The 18,302-nt window shown below is 55.3% G+C and overlaps 6 protein-coding genes across 6 annotated transcripts; 1 reads left to right on the top strand and 5 right to left on the bottom strand.

The window, feature by feature from the left end:
• Positions 1-100: 100 nt before the first annotated feature.
• HMPREF1541_04304 (uncharacterized protein) lies at positions 101-1,880 on the bottom strand (the record flags this gene model as incomplete). The annotated part of the gene is made up of 8 exons (XM_008718650.1): positions 101-271; positions 490-742; positions 911-1,048; positions 1,128-1,162; positions 1,223-1,248; positions 1,327-1,577; positions 1,697-1,752; positions 1,833-1,880. 8 exons carry the CDS (start codon positions 1,878-1,880, stop codon positions 101-103), a joined length of 978 nt encoding a protein of 325 aa, XP_008716872.1.
• A 1,397-nt stretch (positions 1,881-3,277) lies between these two features.
• On the bottom strand, positions 3,278-4,879 carry HMPREF1541_04303 (uncharacterized protein; the record flags this gene model as incomplete). Its single annotated transcript, XM_008718649.1, has 1 exon — positions 3,278-4,879. The coding sequence occupies one exon, from the start codon at positions 4,877-4,879 to the stop codon at positions 3,278-3,280; it is 1,602 nt and encodes a 533-aa protein (XP_008716871.1).
• A 649-nt stretch (positions 4,880-5,528) lies between these two features.
• Positions 5,529-7,130, bottom strand: HMPREF1541_04302 (uncharacterized protein; the record flags this gene model as incomplete). Its single annotated transcript, XM_008718648.1, has 1 exon — positions 5,529-7,130. One exon carries the CDS (start codon positions 7,128-7,130, stop codon positions 5,529-5,531), a length of 1,602 nt encoding a protein of 533 aa, XP_008716870.1.
• A 567-nt stretch (positions 7,131-7,697) lies between these two features.
• Positions 7,698-9,221, bottom strand: HMPREF1541_04301 (uncharacterized protein; the record flags this gene model as incomplete). The annotated part of the gene is made up of 2 exons (XM_008718647.1): positions 7,698-8,763; positions 8,818-9,221. The coding sequence occupies 2 exons, from the start codon at positions 9,219-9,221 to the stop codon at positions 7,698-7,700; spliced, it is 1,470 nt and encodes a 489-aa protein (XP_008716869.1).
• A 1,002-nt stretch (positions 9,222-10,223) lies between these two features.
• On the bottom strand, positions 10,224-14,405 carry HMPREF1541_04300 (uncharacterized protein; the record flags this gene model as incomplete). The annotated part of the gene is made up of 1 exon (XM_008718646.1): positions 10,224-14,405. One exon carries the CDS (start codon positions 14,403-14,405, stop codon positions 10,224-10,226), a length of 4,182 nt encoding a protein of 1,393 aa, XP_008716868.1.
• Positions 14,406-15,208: 803 nt separating this feature from the next.
• HMPREF1541_04299 (uncharacterized protein) lies at positions 15,209-18,147 on the top strand (the record flags this gene model as incomplete). The annotated part of the gene is made up of 2 exons (XM_008718645.1): positions 15,209-15,275; positions 15,329-18,147. 2 exons carry the CDS (start codon positions 15,209-15,211, stop codon positions 18,145-18,147), a joined length of 2,886 nt encoding a protein of 961 aa, XP_008716867.1.
• Positions 18,148-18,302: the final 155 nt, after the last annotated feature.

Below are 18,302 nucleotides of genomic sequence, written 5' to 3'. Positions count from 1 at the left end.
CTGCCTCTCCTTTATGATGCCAGCCAGACAGCCACACCCAAAACTCCTCTCTTTCTCTCTCTCATACCAGACGAATCATGCCAAAAGAAAAAGAAGAGGCTTACAATCTATGCAGCATATGCACATCCTTCCTCATGGCATCTTTCCGGACGCCCGCGAGCAGAACCTGGATCTCTTCGACGGACCAGCCGAGGATCTTGGTGAACATGGCCATGGTGAAGCCTTCGAGGCCGTCGAGGAACTGCACCATGTTGATGGTGCCGATTTCTTTCTGTATGTTGCCCCAGGGGCGATTGGGTTAGCTGATGTGAGACACTGTCTGGTGAGGTCTTCCGAGAGAGAGTGTGTGTGTGCAAAGAAAGACGGGGGAGGGAGGGAGGGAGGGAGCAAAGCCCCAAAACGAAAACATAGTTGAGCCTCCCCCCCCTTGGAGCAGGAGTCTCCTCCACGAGGATCGCCTCAAGTTACAGTACGGTAACGGTAACATACCATCCTCGCATCCCTAGGCCACGCCCCCAACGGGATCAAAAACACCTCGTCCCGCACGTTCTCGAAGCCGGCCTGCTCGACCCACTCGCGCAGGTGGATGCCTGGGTTGGCGGTGCGGCCCATCTTGTCGGCGGCCTCGATCAGCAGGTCGAAGAGGTGCGCCACTTGGTTATTCTCCGAAAGTGAGTCGTCTTGCGTGAAGTTGCGCATGTCGTAGTCTTGGAACTCGACGTAGCCGCCGGGCTTGAGGTTGCTGTTGCGCAGGAAAGGGAGAAGATGTTAGGAGGACTAGCTTGGAAAGGTGGGAGGAGGGGATGGGGGGCCTCTGAAGGGTGGGGGGAGGGTGAGAGGGTGTTTTGAAGGTAGGGTAAAAAGATGCAAATCGGATGGCGCAGGGGAGGTAGGGAAATGGAGGCTTAACTCGTAGGCCTGTCGCATCAGCTTCGGCCAGTCCGCGACCGAGCCGCAGATGTAGCGGGCGTGAATGAAGTCGAAGGGCCGGTCGAAACTCCATTCGCTCTCGAAGTCGTCTACCTCAAACGTGAGGTTTGGCGGTACCCTACATCAAGGTCACTGTCCTGTGCCGTGGGGTCTGTGGGTTTTCTCGACGCGTTGTTTGGAGATAGAAGAAGCCTTACCAGCGCGGCTGTATGGGGCTAAGGTCGTTGCCAACCTGTCACCGTAGTCAAGACCCAAGCCCTCCGGCGTTCTCTCGACAGGAAGAGCCACTCACGACTTCAGCCGCCGGATACATATCCGCTATCGTAACGCAAAAAACAGCTCATTAGCATTTTCTCGCGCGGCGCCCCTCTGCACCAGAACCACGTGCAAACATACCAACATCAACAGCCCACCCCCCAGAGCCGGTGCCCAAATCCAAGATCCGGGTCCCCTCGGTCGACGCGGGCGCCAGGAACAGCTTGTCGCCGATGGAGCGCACGAGGATATGGTGCATCAGGTCGTAGCGCTCCTGCTCCTGCTCGTCGTTGGGGAACAGGTAGCGCCCTTCCTTGAAGCTGTGGTAGCGGCGGCCGTGCTCGATCTTGTAGTTCTCCACGCTGGAGCGGAGGGATGTCGTGTAGCTCTCGCTGTAGTAGGGAAGGGGTGTGTCAGGTACTGCAGTTGCACCTGGCTGGATGCATGAGGGAGGAGTGGGTTTGTGTTTGAATGAGAAGGCAGGCAGAGGGACCGAGGGAGGGACACTTACACGTCGCCTTCGGAGTATGCTGAGTCTTCCTCGTGCTCCAGCGCGTTGTCCTGCACCTGCCATAATCATATCAACCTTGTATTCGAAGACAACCGTTTGGTGATCACGCCCTCTGCCTCTCACATGGTTCACGCACCTCCACATTAGCCCGAGGCTCTTCGCCGTTATCAGCCGGCCGTTCCATGACCAGCAGCTCTCGCGCTCGTCAACGACGTAAATCAAATGAGCTCCAAGAGGCGAACACGACTAAAAACAATGTCCACGAGAAGTCTAGCTTCAAGAACAAACAAACCACAATGCCTCAATCTCAATCTCAGCAAAAAGCGCCATGTCGGCCTCAGTGCAGAAGTCGCTCACCCAAGAAACCCACATATCTCGCCTTAGCCGACCGGCCGGCAATCCCCCCTCCTTCATAGGAAACCGTTGGCACTGCACTGCACTGGCACTGCATAGCCAGCGTGGCACTGCGCCTCATAGCTCCTTGGCTGCTCCTTTCGGGCACGGTACCTCTCACCTACAGTACATCTCTCGAGAGCTGAGGCGGTTCGGTGCCCGGCCATGCCCGGAAAGTTCGTGACGTGTTTCTATCCGCTTCGCTTGACCTGGACTCCTCTCACACCCTCGCAATATGCAGTACAGTAGCCCATGCCAGGTCAGCTAGGTTGCCCCAGGTTGCGGATTTGGCGGATGAAAAAAAATCAAGGGGGGCCTAGCACTCGCCCGACTTGGCCCGCGGCAGTGCGTTTCGGGAAGATAGTGCCGTGTGAGTGAGAGCGATCCTGCACGTTCACGTTCGCGTTCACGTTCACGGTGCGCGGACTGAAACGTCCATCTTAATTCGCTGGGTATGCCTGACCCCACACGTTATTCACGTTATCGAACGTCGAAGGCCAAGGCCAAGGAACAGCGGCAGCAGCGCTTACAGCGAGCGAGCGGGCTTTGAATGGATTGGACTCTTGGAGTGGATAGTGGGGGGCCGGTGCGTGCCATGGCATGGCATGGCATTGCGTAGCGTGTATGGAGATACTGCGGTTCGAGGAGACTCCTGTCCGAGGCGGGGAGGACGGGTGGCGCCGTAGGTGTAGCCGGAGGCTGGTCTTGGCGTTTAGGCTGCTCATTTCATTGTTAAGGCGTATGTGTGTCGGTAGTCTCTGTGAGCATGAAAATCGCGCTATCTGGGACGTGTAGCGGTACGGGAGCACGCGATGCGAGCGCCAGCGGACGAATCATGGATGTAGACGCATGAATTGAGTCGCCGCAGCGGCAACGAAGGGCAATTGTTTCTCAGAGACATGTTGTGACAACCATGACGGCCATCAACAAGGGCTATCTATGCAAGCTGCACCAGGAAAAATATCAAGATTATCGGTTAGCTAGCCAGCTGGCTCGCTACCCAGACCTAAAGCGATGAGATGAACTGGCCGTGGACCTGAGACCGTGGTTCTGTGAAGCGCAGTAGGCCACCACGAGACCACCACTCAAAAGGTCGTTGGAGCTGTTCTACTTAAGGCACGACACGACACGAACCTCGCAAGCTCATGCCTCTGAGCCTCGCTTCGCCTCGCCTGGCCTCGCCTCGCCTCAGTGCGAATGCGCGTGACCAGCCGCATGCCCATCCCTGCTCTTCACATTCCCTCTCTTGACCTTCTTCGCCGCATCCTCGTCCGCAACCCAGCCGGCCGGCACAGCGCGCAGCTTCGCCGTCGTGGCATCCATATCCAGGCCCAGAACCTTCTCGATATACCTCGGCAGCTCGGTGTTGTCATGATTGCCCGCCATGTCAGCCTTGAACTCACGCATTTTCGGCCCGGCGCCGTAGCCGTGCAGGTTGATGTCGCCCGCGGTGTGCCCGCCCGTGCTCCAGTTCACGCCGGCGGTTTCGGCCTGGAGTTCGGTGAGGGTCTCCCACATGTCGTCGCCGCTAGCGAGGAGCTCGTCGACCTCGGCATCGGAGACGACGTCGCTGAGGCCGGCGCCGGGGAGGATGGTGTCCACCAGGAAGGCGCGCTCGTCACCGGTGTTCTCGTCCCAGAGGTCCTGGAGATACTCGAACGAGTGCGAAGCCGCGCTGAGGGTCGAGGGGTCGAAGCCGTTGGTGGTCAGACCACCGCACTCGTGGTCAGCGGCAGACATCATCATCGTATCCTCATGTTCATCGATCCACTTTCCCACGAACTCCATGACTTCGTTGTACATGAGCGTATCGTGAACGTGGGCGGCTGCGTCGTTGGCGTGGCCCGCATGATCGATACGGCTGGCCTCGATCATGATGAAGTAACCTTTGCCATTGTTGCCGCCGTTTCCATGGCCAGGCTTGCCAGGACGACCGGGGCGCGATGGCGCGTTGCCCGACACGGCACGGTCGAGCGACACAAGCGCCGTCTCCACCATCTCCAGCAGCGAGGGCTCCTTCTCCGGCTCGCGCGAGCGATCGATCTCATACATCATCTGGTCGTCGTTGAAGAGGCCGATGTACGGCAGTTCAGCGTCCTGACCCATGTTCAGCGCATCGAAACCCGCACGGTCCTGCATGACGGTGAAGCCCTTCTCCTCGGCGAAGCCGAACAGGTCCAGGTCATCACTACGGCATGAGGTGTCGTCGCTCTGCGGCTTGAAGTAGCAGCGCCCGCCGCCCATGAGGATGTCGACCATGGGGCCGAAAGGGTGCGAGTAGCCAATCTCCTGCGCCGCGATCGCCTCGTAGCTGTCACGGTGGGCCACGTGCGCGGCGTACACAGCCGGTGTGGCGTGGTTGATGGTGCTGGTGACGACGAGACCGGTCTTGAAACCCGCCAGCTTCGCCGTCTCCAGGATGCTACCCACGGGCAGGCCATCGGGAGTCACGCCCACGGCATCATTGTACGACTTGTGGCCGCAGGCAAAAGCGGTGCCGGACGCAGCTGAGTCGGTGATAAGGTTGTCCGAAGCCCAGGTGCGGACGGTGCCAACGACGAACTTGTCGGCGCCCAGCTCGAAGCTCGGCGGGCCAGGGTTGCTGGCGCTGACGTTGGGGGCTTGCAGCATGGCGTAGTCACGCGCCATGGTCTGCGAGTGCTGCCCGTACCCGTCCGGAACGATGTAGATGAAGTTCTTGATGCCGTTGGCGTGGGGAGGCGACCAGGCTGGCACGGCGGCGCAGGAGCACACCAGGCCGGCGGCCGCGAGGGCTTGTTTAGCGAACATTATTAAACCAAGTATTATTAGGCGGTGAGGGTAAATTGAGCGAACGACTGGGGTGAGATACTACCTCTAATGACCCGTGAGCAGCAGAGAGACTCTCCTCCGGGACTCGACCTCACCTATATCATTTCTGCTTGCTGGCTCATTTTACAATTTGAGCGAGTGTCCATACCCGTCCAGGCAGGTGTCAGCGCCATAGCAAGCGTGATATGGTATGTCATCTTGGCGACATGGGGACAGGTCTACACGTGCAGGCAGAACGCCGAGCACGTGTTTGATCCAACGGACACTGTTCGAGAAGAGGAGAGAAGAAGACATGGAAAAGCGACTCGCGGAGATCCGCAAGGCAATTTTGCGAGATTGCCGCCAAGGCGCCAAGGCAACCACGTTTCCTCGATGCGACTTCACACTCGGTCGACGCCGGCGAGATCGGGACGTCGGGATACTAGTGTACTATGGCAAGAGACGGCACGTTGGAGGGGCTATGGGGGCATTATGTCGTGGGAAAGGGTGAGCTAGAGAGTGGCATTATGGCCTCATACGGGCATATTCCATGTCTATCAACACAATACTCCGTACTGCTTCGCGATCAGGCGACGTACGGAGTACAGGGGCCAAAACCTCGGTTAGGCCGGCTCGCCTCTCTTTGCTGCTAAGACAGGCGATAATGCGTCAATACCGCTAGATGGTCACTCGTCCACTCATTGTCCTCGTGGTCCGGCACCGGGCGCGGCTCTCCCGCTACAAGACATTCCGAACTCTGGACACGGAGCTCCGCGGTGCCATAGACGAAGTCGATGCGGTCCTGCGGCTCCGGCGCGCCGGTGCTGCCCTCGTTGAAAGGATAGATGGGCGACCAGCTGAGGCACTGCTCTCGGGCGGCATCAGCATGTGCCACGCGGAATGAGTCGATGAGGCCGGCGTCTGTTGGCAGAATGGAAGTGGGCCAGGGATAGTTGTCTGCGATGCCGCAGTTCTTCTCGCGCAAAGCCTCGATCCAGTCGAGGTGAGATGGGGCGTTCATGTCTCCCACCAGGATGACAGGCACATTGGAGGAGTCGGCGAGCTGCGATTCGAGGCGGGTGAGGATGCCCTGCATCTGGCCCGGTCTTCCTGAAAAGCCCTCTCTTTCCAGAACCTCCTCTTCGGTCATGTTGTCAAAACAAAAGTCATAAGGCCCGTATGGCTGATACGACAGGTGAGCGCTCCAGACATTGACCTCAGACTTGGCCTTGCTTTCACCGTTGAGACCAATCCGCACTCCACCGCCAGGTGAAATCTTGGTCTCCTCGACCGGGACATCGACAGGGTCAACTTCTCCGTACTCTTCGACAATCGGGTAGCGGCTCAAAATGCCGACGCTGCGGTTGCTCTGCCAGTAGTGCCAGCCCAGTCCCTCGCTGAGGCGGACCACATGGTCACCGGCAGCTGCTTCCTGAAGGCCGATGATGTCGGCGCCAGATTCGAGGATGAAACGCAGCTGCTTCTCGTGATAATTGTGCACGTGCGTGCCGCCCATCCAGGTATTGTAGGACATGACGGCCAATCTGTCGACGAGTGGCTGCCGACGCCGGCGTACTGGGATCACCACGCGCAGACGTGCAGACGAGCCGTTGTCGGCAGTAACGAGCACCTCTGCATGTGATTTCTCAGGACACTTGCAGCCCGGCGTGCCGGTGATCGTCCCATCATCAGCAACGTGAAGCCAGTCATCGCCGCTCGCCTTGTCAAACCCCACCGTCCCGTTGCCCACGCCGAGCACTAATCCACCCAGGCGAGCCACATAACTCTCACCCTGCCGGGCGTTGTGCAGCGTGGCTTCCTCGACCGGAAAGTACAGATCGGGCGCTAAGCCCTCAAACGCGAACTCCACAGGATCCGCGAGCGACTCGTAGCCGTCTTCCGCTAGGAAGTACGCCACATAGTCTCCTGGGTGCAGGTCATCGACGGAGAGCTGGACGGCGCCCTCCGACCCGGGCGTGTACTCCCAGACCAAAGCTGGCGCAGTTGCCTGTGCATCGACGGGGCCGTCGCCCACTGCCCAAAGAGCGATCCAGTTAGTGTCGTCGGCGGAGTCGGTGGTGTATGTGAATGTGAGCGGGGCGCTGGCGGCGTCGAGCTCGAAGCTGCTGCCGGAGAGAGAGGCGTCTTCTTGTCGCTTCCCGTAGGCATCGTGGGGGATTAAAGCGGATGCCACCGCGGCTTGGACCCAGAGCGCGGCTGTGGTGGCTGACAGTAGCGACGAGAATTGCATGATGGCAGTAGCAATAGGCTGTCGATGTGACCTGACAACTGAGTGTGATGGTCCAACTTCTTTATGACCGATCTTTATGACACGCTAGATGCCCACGTACGTGGTGTTGCCGGACTTGACCAGAAAAAGTAGCTAGCTACCAGCTTACACTCCAAGCCATGAGACATGACTGAACGATCTAGCGGCTAGGCAGAGTCATACATGGTACCTTGTAAAGAGTCTAGCTCTCTAGCAAGGAATAAAGATGGGGTACAGGTCCGACAGGCCCGCAGCACATAGGCTCGCTGACGACCGGACCAGTGATACCGCGCGGTTTTGCCACGACATTTCCTAGCTCTGGCGCTATGATGATGGGGATGCTGATCGTCTAGGTGCGAAGACTAGGATGGAAAAGCAGGCAAAAGTCGAAAGGCTTGGTTGCTTTTGACGAGGCTTGGCTTGCGAGGTTTACGAGGGGTACATACCGTATATACCAAGGGGAGTTTCGCTCAGCGGAGATTGATCGTATATGCAGGTATAGTATAGCCATGTACAGCTTTGACCCAGGACCAGTGTACACAACTCGCTTCAATCGTCGACCTGATCGTCCGTTTCATACCTCAGAATCCGATCGCTCAGCGCATCAATCTCGTCTTTATTCTTACCGGCAATGACCACACCAAACGCCCACTTCCCGTCATCGCCCAACTGCGTACCACCCAACAGCACGAGCCTCCCCTCGTCAAACTCCTTGAAGAAGCGATCCTCCAATTCGTCTCGTGAGATGCGCAAGATGACGCACTCGTAGACGAGCGCCACGCCCAGCCCACGTGTGTCGTTGAAGTGGCCCTTGAGCAGGTGCAGCACCAGGCTAAGCGGCGTGCGCACGTTCAGATCGATGGTGAAGAGCGTGCCGTCGCTGGGGTCCTCCATGATATCGGCGCCCACGGGACCCCAGTAGCCGAGGTCGTGCAGGGCTTTGGCGTTGCGTGCCAGCGTCGAGCGGTATTTCTTCTCCAGTCCTTCCTGGTCGGCGTACGTGATGGCGGTGGCTTGTCGGCCGCTCTCGCCGGTTGCCAGCTGGTGGCACGCGCCGAGGAAATGCGCGGTGCCGTTGCGGCGAACGTAGAAGTTAAGGGCCATGGTCTTGCCGGGAATGGCGTCGGAAAGGATTAGAGCAGTTGTGTAGAGATGGCCGTTGGTGCGGGTAATCCGTGGAAGGTATTCTTGGAGGTAGTCTGTAATCTTGTCTATGACGGCGGATCGCTCCTCTTCATTCGTGACGATGTTGGTGCCCACGCTGCTGAGTGACTGGGTCAGTTTAAGCACAAAGGGAATCTGCCGCTCTTGCAGAACGGCGCGGATTCTTTCGGTCTCCTTCCGGATGCCATCTTTGCATGACTCGCAGGTGGCGCCGCAGTGGTACCAATGCTTCAAACCTTCCTCGTTCTGAGGGCAGATGATGTTGCAGTCTATGATCCGATCATTGGCGCTCTTGAGGTCGCTTTCAGCCAGCCAACGTTTGCTATTCATCTTGTAGACCAGTTCGGGGTGAAAGAGATATGGCAGCCGCTCTGCAAAATCCATAGCAAATGCCCAGCGAATCTTGGAGCCGTCATGATTTGCCGCACAGTCATCCTGATTGGCATAGGTGCTGCGAGGGTGAGCTCAGCAAAACGAAAATGGTAGATATCGAAGACAAACATACTAAATGACGGGTCTCTGCTCAAGAGCAATGACCGCAAAGCTCCTTTTGGCATTCTCATCAACGACCTTCTGAGACAGGGTTGGATCCTTGCTTGCGCCCTCGGCACCAAGGAAGATGACCTTCATGGGTCCGCAGAAGAACATCAGCAGGTAAGAGCAGATTTCCAATTGCAGGTGTGCCAGGTCGTCGCTATCATCCAACTGCGCCGCATGGATGATGTACTTGTTGGAAAGAGGCACGGCCTCGCCATGTTGTGGATCGGAATTGGGCTTGACGGTGCAGTAAGTCTCTAGAGCCTCGCCTGCGGGCAAGTCATCCAGCAGCAGTTGGTAGAGAGTGGTATCAAGCACTACGGGTGGGAAAGTCTTCAGCGTCGTCTTGGAAGTCTCTGTGGTTGTGGACATGCTGTCGAAGGAGCCAGCAGCCTCATGCGGTTGCAAGATACCACGTCGGGATCGCGCTCAGGTATGTCGCGTCCATGTTGTATGCCGCATACGAGGCACGGGTATCGTCACCAAACCTTGTCGTACCCCCTCACTCTCGGTCTGGGGGATGGTGACCGGTGTCCTGGGTTGGAATCGCCGAATGCCAGCTGCTCGATGTAGTGCTCGCTGACACGGGTTGTCTAGTTGTGGCAATGCGGGGAAAGGGTCCATCCCAAGCCTGGTTCAAGCCGTGCTTTGTCAACTCTATTTCGCGGCGCCTCAGTGAGATCTGAGATCCGGCATGGAATTCTGGGACTCGCATCGAGTTCGTATAACGTAAGATCCGCGCATGTAGGACACCAGCCGAGGTGGCTTGGGCGTCGACGTTTTGGGTAAGCCGTTGTGCCGTACAAGCAGGGTGGTGTTTTTGGTGATGAAAAAGGAGCAAAGAGCGCAACTGGTGAATGAGTTGTCGCCTTGCTGACTCGCGCAAGTGGAGACGCTTGACTGGCCGCAAAGTCTGTTTTACTGCCTGATTTTGACCTTCTCCTCCTAGGCCTCCACGGAACACACTTGATCTCGTAATAATGCTACGTAGCGTATCGATATTCGGCTGCCCGAAACAGTTTCACACCCGCATGGGTGTCGCCTTGTCAGGGTCTCTGCTGGATCTGGACTGTGGGACCCGCTGTCTAGAGCGTGAGATATAAATGAAGGCCTTGCTGGGAATAGAAAACCAACAATCTTAGACATGGTTAGATGATGATGAGGAGGTTCGCGTACGCACGGACAGACCTTGCCGTCATGCTCGAATTTTGTATAGGAGAAGAGTAACTAGACAATGCAAAAACTTTTCTTGCCAGCGCCTGATGCTGTTCCATCCTTTCCTGTTCCATCCACGCCATACTGGAGCTACTCAGGCCAGGGCTACTTTTCCTCTCCTCATCTCCCTAGCCATCTCGCCGGACCATGCAATATGCGTTAATTCCATGATGTCCAGCTCCCGAAATCCAGCTGTTTTGCGAGAGCGCCTACGGTCTTTCTATGCCCACCAAGTTCACTGTTGCCACTACTCGAAGTCACAGGTGTTCGTCTACCACCGGCGCCAGTCGATGGAGGGGACATCATACCCGAGCTGGAACCCGCACCAGGTGTCGCCTCGCTGCCCGAGGCTGTCCGACGATCCATCCGCTGCTTGAGCCGTTTGATATGCTGTAGTCTTTCACGCCAATTACTTGGAAACTCTTTATCGACGTCCTTGGTCTGCCAACAGTGCGCAAATACATTGGCATTGATCGCGAGCACACGCACGAATTTCGGCAATTGTATCGCAGAAATCACTTTCGGGTCCGCCGCGGCGCTGATATTGGGAAACCCAGGCTTGGTAACAACCTGCACGTGGTAGAACGATGGAACAACCTCCTCGGTATCGATCGTATCTGCCGGCGTTATCACAATGTTGATGTAGTTGAGTTGGGACCGTAGCCGTTCAAAGTCCCAAGGCAGGCCAGAGTTGTTGAAAATGATATTGACAAAGCAGTTGCCGACATGTGCTTTCTTGTGCAGCCACTCGGGTTCGTCTTCGGTGTTGGGCGGCATCATGGTCGGAATAAGGAACACGATCTCCGTCACACGATCTCGCCACGCAACCGTCGTGGACCCATCACGCGGATGTCGTAAGCCTTGCGGGTTGTATTGCAGAGGTGGCTCAAGCGACACGCTGTAACCAAGACCTTTCACAAATCGATCATAATCCGCCGAGCCTGACTGCAGCATCAGAAACTCGCCTTCCTCGGTCTGACCTGGTCCGATGTAGATGACCCCAGCCTTGTTGCTGTCAACAGTGGGGATCCGATCGAACGTGCTCAAGGCTCGCTCAATCACATCGTCGTTGGGTAGTGCCGTAGGCTGATCCTCACTTCTCGTGGGGGCGGCAGTGTTGACCATTTGAAGCAGAATATGAGGAGGCAGCATCTCGATCGCTGGACCATCATCGTTCACTTCTCCCGGCTTGATTTCAGTATTAGAGGGTGCGTGATGCCCCGGGAGTGCTATCGTCGATTGCTGATAGATGGCATGTGTGGTACCGGATGCCTGCCGTTTCGTGATTTGTGTCAACCCGGTGTGACCAGCCGTTTCCGCAGTGATGATACTGTAACCCACCACCCATGAAGTCTTCGACACTTTACCATCAGATACCTTGGCAAAATCTGGGTTCGGCGCAGTCTCACCGAGATCGGAAAATGCCGTTCGCTGCATCATATCAATCAACACCTCGCTCTGCTCGTCTATCATATCGTCACCGTGGTTATTCTTCCAGATCAGACGCGGAACGATCCAAGATACAAGCCTGGATCGGACCTCCAATCTCAAGGACAGAAACCACCGGATCATTGTATGGTACGCCAGTGCTGATGCATACTGCGGCACACCGACATCTTTCATCATGGCAGCGCGATACGGTGGCCGCTTAAGGCTGACGCCACTCTGACGGGACGGTGTCGCCGATCTCGTGGGCAAGCTACTGGTGGTTAATGCCGCCTGTTCGCGGGTCCGTTCCAGAAACTGTATGCACATGCCAAACATCTTTGCGACCTCTTCCTGCATGAAGTTGGAATGAAGCTCCTCAAGGCTGGCCACTTCGGACAGAAACTCCAGCATGTGCATGGTCAAATGCGACTGCGTCATGCTTCGAGACACACGCTCGAGGATGTTTGGATACAGAGATGCAACAGACGCAGGTATCTCCAAGCTGCAAATCGACAAAGCATGTATGCATCCACGAGCCGTTCCTTCGTAATGCTGACTGGCAATGCCAGCGAGGAACGCTTTGACCAATTCGTCACCGAATTCTTTCTGAATGACCTCGCCCTTTTTGGTGGCGTATGCAATCATTGGTGTCAGAATATTGAACAAGCAAAGAGCCACATCGGATTTCTTTAGACCCGATGCAGCTGGCGGCTCATGCATCTTGTAGTTCGCAACTTGCTCGCAGACCACCTGGCGAAGCATGACGATGGACTCAAGCGATGAATTGAACAGCTCCATATTCGCAAGTTGGCTGCCAAGATTGACCATGACCCAGCTGTAGACCTCCCAGTCGGTGTCTTTCTGTACAATGCGGATAATTTCTAGCAGCCAGGCGGTCACATCGAGATGCAACTTATCAGCACTTTGCTTGCTGACTGATTTGCTAGATGTAATGATGGATGACGGTCCAGCCCGTGGAGACTTCACGTTGTCCTCATCATCAAACATCCATGTGCACTGATAGGTCGGACCGACTGTACTGGAAAGACTGGAGGAGCTTGTTGATCGTCTGTCAGAGTTTGGTGTGCCATAATCAAATGCTTCGGCTGACTCCCGCGTTCTACACAGGGCTGTTGCAATATACCCGGCACTCATATCATCGGTAATGTAGATACAGCCGCTGAGTGTGCTTCGGATACTGAACAGGATACGCATAGATGCAATGCGAGCCTCGCGAAATGGGCATTCCAAGCTGCTGATCTTGACTAGACCATCATAGGCTTGGAGGAAGACTGCTGGATCTAACGCGAGGCTATCTGCGAAAATCGACACCAACGCTTTGGTTGCATATAGCGCGTTTCGATCTCGCTGTCCCCGGGTCGGTAAGCCATGCAACACCAAATCGGTGAGCTTGGTGACGATATAGCTCGAGCAGTCGGGTGATTTCGCTAACAGCGGAAGAGAATCGCTGATCGCGACGAGCACCGATTTGTCGTTTTCCATCGAGAGCTGCAATAGAAGCACCCGCTTGTAATCGGCAATTGTGCTTGAAGCAGACTGAGACTTCTCAGTGGCATCGCTCGGCGCGCTCATGAGGTCGACCATGGTCTTGTTCAAGACTTCGAACGCCGCAGTTCGACAGTCCGGCAGTAGGTCACGGTCCCGTACAATGTACTGCAGCAGCCACTGTACTCGACGTTTAGACTCATCATGCTCTGCCGAGAGTAGTTGTCCTTTGAAAGTGAAATCAATGCAACAGCGAACCATGTCGGCCGAGAGGTATCGGGGGTTTTGTAAGACGTAGTCACTTATTACGATCTTTTGATGGTCGCGTATGGTGGACCATGCGTTCTCCATGTCGTGACCCACAGCTCTCATGGCAGCATCTCGCTCCTCAACGTGCCGATCGACAGAACGGTTGGCATCTTTGTCCGGAGATGTGGTATGCTGCAGGTCCGTTGATGCAATGCTGTTGGTCGATAACTTCGGCAGTGAAGCGTCGAGTGAGAATCTCAGCAATTCCACAACTGGTGTGAAATCAAGAGCTGCAACATCGTCTCGTCGAGATGGATGCGACAAGATGGCGTGAAGTGTGTAGATGATGTCGGTCACATACCTCAGAATCATCTGTGACGCAGCGAGCCGTAAAGCATCAATGACCTGAGAGGTGCCAACCACAAATGTTCCACTGTCGGTCTTTAGGTCAACGATATGTTGCAGCAGGCGCAAGGCGCCGCGGCCGTAGGCTAGTTCATGGCTGTGGTTAGCAGCACTTGGCTTAGCAACAAAGCTGAGCATGACCTCAATCACTTGTTCTGCAAGTCTGCCAGACGCCAAGAGGCGAAAGCACTGGTATACGCGATCGGGGGTCGGTTGTAAGTGCATGGCTGAGGCACTTAGCACCTGTAAAGTGTCGCGCAGACAGTCCTCTGGGAACGTGAAGCGTTGGACAAGCAAGTGTAGAGTGCCGATGGCATATTCGATGTCACCTCGTTTCCCAGATTTCAGTGCTAGGTCAATGGATGTTCGGGTGAGTCGATGAAGGCAGGGGCCAGGAGCGTCAATTTTCTCACCATCACCTTCAATTTCAACGTGCTTGAGGAAGTCGATTGTGAATTGCAACAGCCATGTCAGATCTTTTGAGGCGTCCTGTGCCACCTGCAACAGGCTGCGGTCTTGGCGATCTTCATTTCTGGCCTTCGCAGCCGTTTGCACACGTGTGTACCATGACTGGATGGCGGCGCCAAGAGTGTCCGAGAAGGCAATGAGGACGTCCGGACTCTGGGAGGTAGCGTCCAAGAGAGGCCCAGGAATGGTGCCACGCTCTGGGGAGGCATCTTGATTCGCTAGCCATTGCCTGGCATAGTCCGGATCGCGCTCGAAGCTGGAGGAATCTAGGTTTAGGAGATCCATGGGTGACTCAGCGCACGGAGCCCCAGTTGAAAACTACAACTCATTGCGAGACTGGCACTGCTGTCGTGACACCAGTGTGAGTTGCTGATAGGACTACGAAGAGTCCATGATTGTTGGGATGGGCGGGATATGATGGTGGAATGGTTTGGTTGATGCCGGCCTGCTGAGATAAGTTCAAGATGTCTGTCGATAAGGGCTGATAGATTAGCTGGGAGTTGGAGAATTCTGCAAAACCCAGTCGCAGTCGTGTGAACAGGCGAATCTGTAGTTGTAGAGCAACGGTGCGCGATACTATGTGCAGAGAGGCTTTTTATAAAGTTGATGTGAGGAAGAAGGGTGGTTGATGTCGAGGTTGAAGGCCATGAAAAAGTGCCACTAACGGAAGCGGCAGCTGGCGCTGACGGAAAGGATTTTCACTGGTCCAGGACCAACTCCAGGCTCCACCGATACTGCAGGAAGCTGCTTCCCCGGGGTCACGGTGGCGCCTGCTTGGAACCATGGTCCGCCCACGCCTCTCGCCCCTAACTGCTGAGCCACAGGCGACTCTAGTTGCCTTTCAGCCTTGTGGCGCCGCCTAGCAAACATTTCGTTCGTTGGAGATGCGTAGCTGCCTCTTGCGCAAAAAGTCCCCCCGCGAGTAAACAACGACATCCAGCTGTGGCACAATCTTTCCGCACTTTTCCCGCACTATTTGAAGGTGCCCAAGCTTCTGCGCCACCTCTCCCGTATCTTCGACCCTCTCTTCTACGACTGAGCATGTGGTGCTAGCCCATCGCCATCCCCCCAACCAAAAGTTCCCCGCTATGGCGTCGCTAGACCATCTGGCTCAGCTGCTTGATGCCAGCCTGGATCCGCGCACCAACAAGAAAGGTTAGCACTCTGTTGAGCACTGTACCACTGATCAGTACTGACAGTCAATGTAGCCGAGCTTGAGATCCGCGCCGAAGAAAAGAAACCCGGTTTTGCTCTCCTTCTCCTTCAGATCACCGCCTCCGATGCTTTCAGCTACAACACGCGCCTTGCCAGCGCGCTGTTCTTCAAGAACTTCATCAAGAGGAACTGGACCGATGTTGAGGGCAACTACAAACTCTCACAGCAAGATGTCACGTCCATTAAGACCGAGATCATTGGCTTAATGGCTTCCGTACCGAGCGGAATCCAGACTCAATTGGCCGAAGCAATCAGTGTGATTGCTGATAGTGACTTCTGGGAGAGATGGGATACCCTTGTCGATGACCTCGTTGCGCGTTTCAAGCCTGACGATCTGACCGTCAACATCGGTGTTCTCCAGGTTGCGCATTCCATCTTTGGACGCTGGCGACCGCTATTTCGCTCAGATGAGCTCTATACCGAAATCAACCACGTTTTGTCCAAATTTGCACAGCCCTTCTTAAGCCTGTGGCAGAGTCTTGACGCCTACATTGAGGCTCATGGCAATGACAAAGCTGCTCTTACCAAGGCCTTCGCCGAGCTTGATCTCATCCTTCAGATCTTTTATGACCTATGCTGTCAGGATCTATCTCCCGTCTTCGAGGATAACATGCAAGGCATTGCTGGCCTTCTGCTAAAGTACCTCACCTACGACAGCCCCTTGTTACATACCGATGATGAGTCCGAAGCCGGCCCTCTGGAGAATGCCAAAGGAAATGTCTTTGAAGTTCTGACCCTCTTCACGCAAAAGTACTATGAAGATTTCTCATCACAGATCGGATCTTTCGTACAGAGCTCCTGGGCACTTCTGACCACCACAAACGCTGACCCCAAGAACGACATTCTGGTTAGCAAAGCCCTCCTTTTCTTGACCACAGTCACGCGGATCAAGGAGCAGAGTCAAGTCTTCAACGATGCAAGCGTACAATCCCAAATCGTTGAGAAGGTCATCTTGCCCAATGTGGCACTCCGAGACTCCGATATCGAAATGTTCGAAGATGAACCCATCGAATTCATCAGACGTGACTTGGAAGGTTCGGACAGCGAGACGAGACGACGAGCAGCTACCGACTTTCTGCGTCAACTAAGTGATCAATTTGAGGTCTCAGTTACGCAGATCACCATGTCCGTCATCGACAAGTGTCTCCAAGACTACGCCACCAATCCGGCCGAGAACTGGAGATCAAAAGACACAGCAACAAATCTTTTCTACGCAACCGCAGCCAAGGGTCAAGCGACGTCGACACATGGTGTGACATCGACCAACGGCCAGGTCGATATTGGTGACTTCTTCTCCAAAAATCTCGCCGCCGACCTGCAGGGCCAGAACACACATCCTCTTCTGGTAGTCGACGCAATCAAATACCTGTACGTCTTCCGGAGCATCATCACTAGAGACCAATGGCAACAAGTCATGTCGTTACTAGTCAATCATCTCGGCAATTCCAACTATTGCGTCTACACGTATGCAGCTGTGACTGTGGAGCGAGTGCTAGCCATGTATGGCGAGGATGGCAAGCCAGTCATTGACCCTGCTAATATTACGCCACTCGCGAAAGACCTGCTTGAACACCTCTTCAGTCTGATTGAGAAAGATCCAGCCCCGCAGAAGGTGCAGGAGAACGAATTCCTGATGCGATGCATCATGCGGGTGCTAATTGTCATTCGAGAGGGTGTGATATCGGTTATCGAATCAACCCTGAATCACCTCGTCCAAATCACCAATATCATCTATCCCAACCCGTCGAACCCAAAGTTCTACTACTACCACTTTGAATCCTTGGGAGCTCTCATCCGGTTCGCTGGACCTTCACAGTCGGACGCCCTGATTGGGGCTCTCTTCAACCCTTTCCTCGCTGTTCTCCAAAATTCCGTGGAGGAATTCATGCCCTATGTCTTCCAGCTGTTGGCGGCGCTTGTTGAGGGCGAACCAGAGAAGCCATTGCCGCCCAATTTGCAGCCGTTGATTGCCCCAGTGCTCATGCCAGCCCTGTGGGAGCAACGTGGCAACGTGCCGGCTCTGGTCCGGCTACTTACTGCTCTCATTATCCGCTCGGCGGCCGACATGCAGGCGAATAACCAGATCGAAAACGTTTTGGGCATCTTCCAGAAGTTGATTGCATCCAAAGCTTATGAGGGGTATGCGTTTGACCTCCTCGAGACGATTGTGGCAACATTTGATGCTTCTGCTCTGGAGAACTTCTGGGTTCCCATACTCAACATCATCTTCACGCGTCTACAGCGAAACCCTTCTGCGGCCTTCCAGCAACGCTTTGTGCGCTTCTACCACTTTGTTGCGTCACGCGATGACAAAGGACTGGGCGCCGACTTCTTCATCAGCGCGACAGACAAGGTGCAAAACGAGGACATTTTCCGTGGGCTTTATCTCAGCATCATCCTTCCCAAAACACAGGAGCTCGCTCGTCCCATCGATCGAAAGATTGCAGCAGTGTCACTCACCAAGACACTTGCAGACAGCCAGGCTTTCGTTCAGCGATACCCCAAGGGTTGGCCGCTCACCTGCACAGCTCTCTTGAAGCTTCTGGAAGACCCACCTGTACCGCCCAAGAATGATGACATGGTTATTGAGCAAGACGTCGACGACACTGGCTTTGGTGTCGGCTTCACGCAACTGAACACGGTCCGCAAACCCCAGAGCGACCCCTTCCCCGAGATCGGCGACCTACGAAAATGGGTTGGCGGTTATCTCAAAGACGCCGATCAGCGACACAGTGGCAGGATCGGGAAGACGGTGCAAGAGTCGCTAAGTGACGACGGGAAGAAAGTGCTGAGTGCATACATGGCGCTGTAAGGAATTCGGTGCTGAGTCGCTGGAGCGAAGCTAAGCACAGGAGCAGAAGCCACAGTCACGACAACTCCACTACGCCAACAGGTAGAGCTGGCTATGTCAGCAAACCAATGCGGAAGCGGGAGGCGATACCTAGGTAGATAGCCAGTAGACAGGTC

This window comes from Cyphellophora europaea (genome assembly GCF_000365145.1).
Source record: "Cyphellophora europaea CBS 101466 unplaced genomic scaffold supercont1.4, whole genome shotgun sequence".
Taxonomy (NCBI): Eukaryota; Fungi; Ascomycota; class Eurotiomycetes; order Chaetothyriales; family Cyphellophoraceae; genus Cyphellophora; species Cyphellophora europaea.
This window is presented reverse-complemented; position numbering and strand designations above follow the sequence as displayed.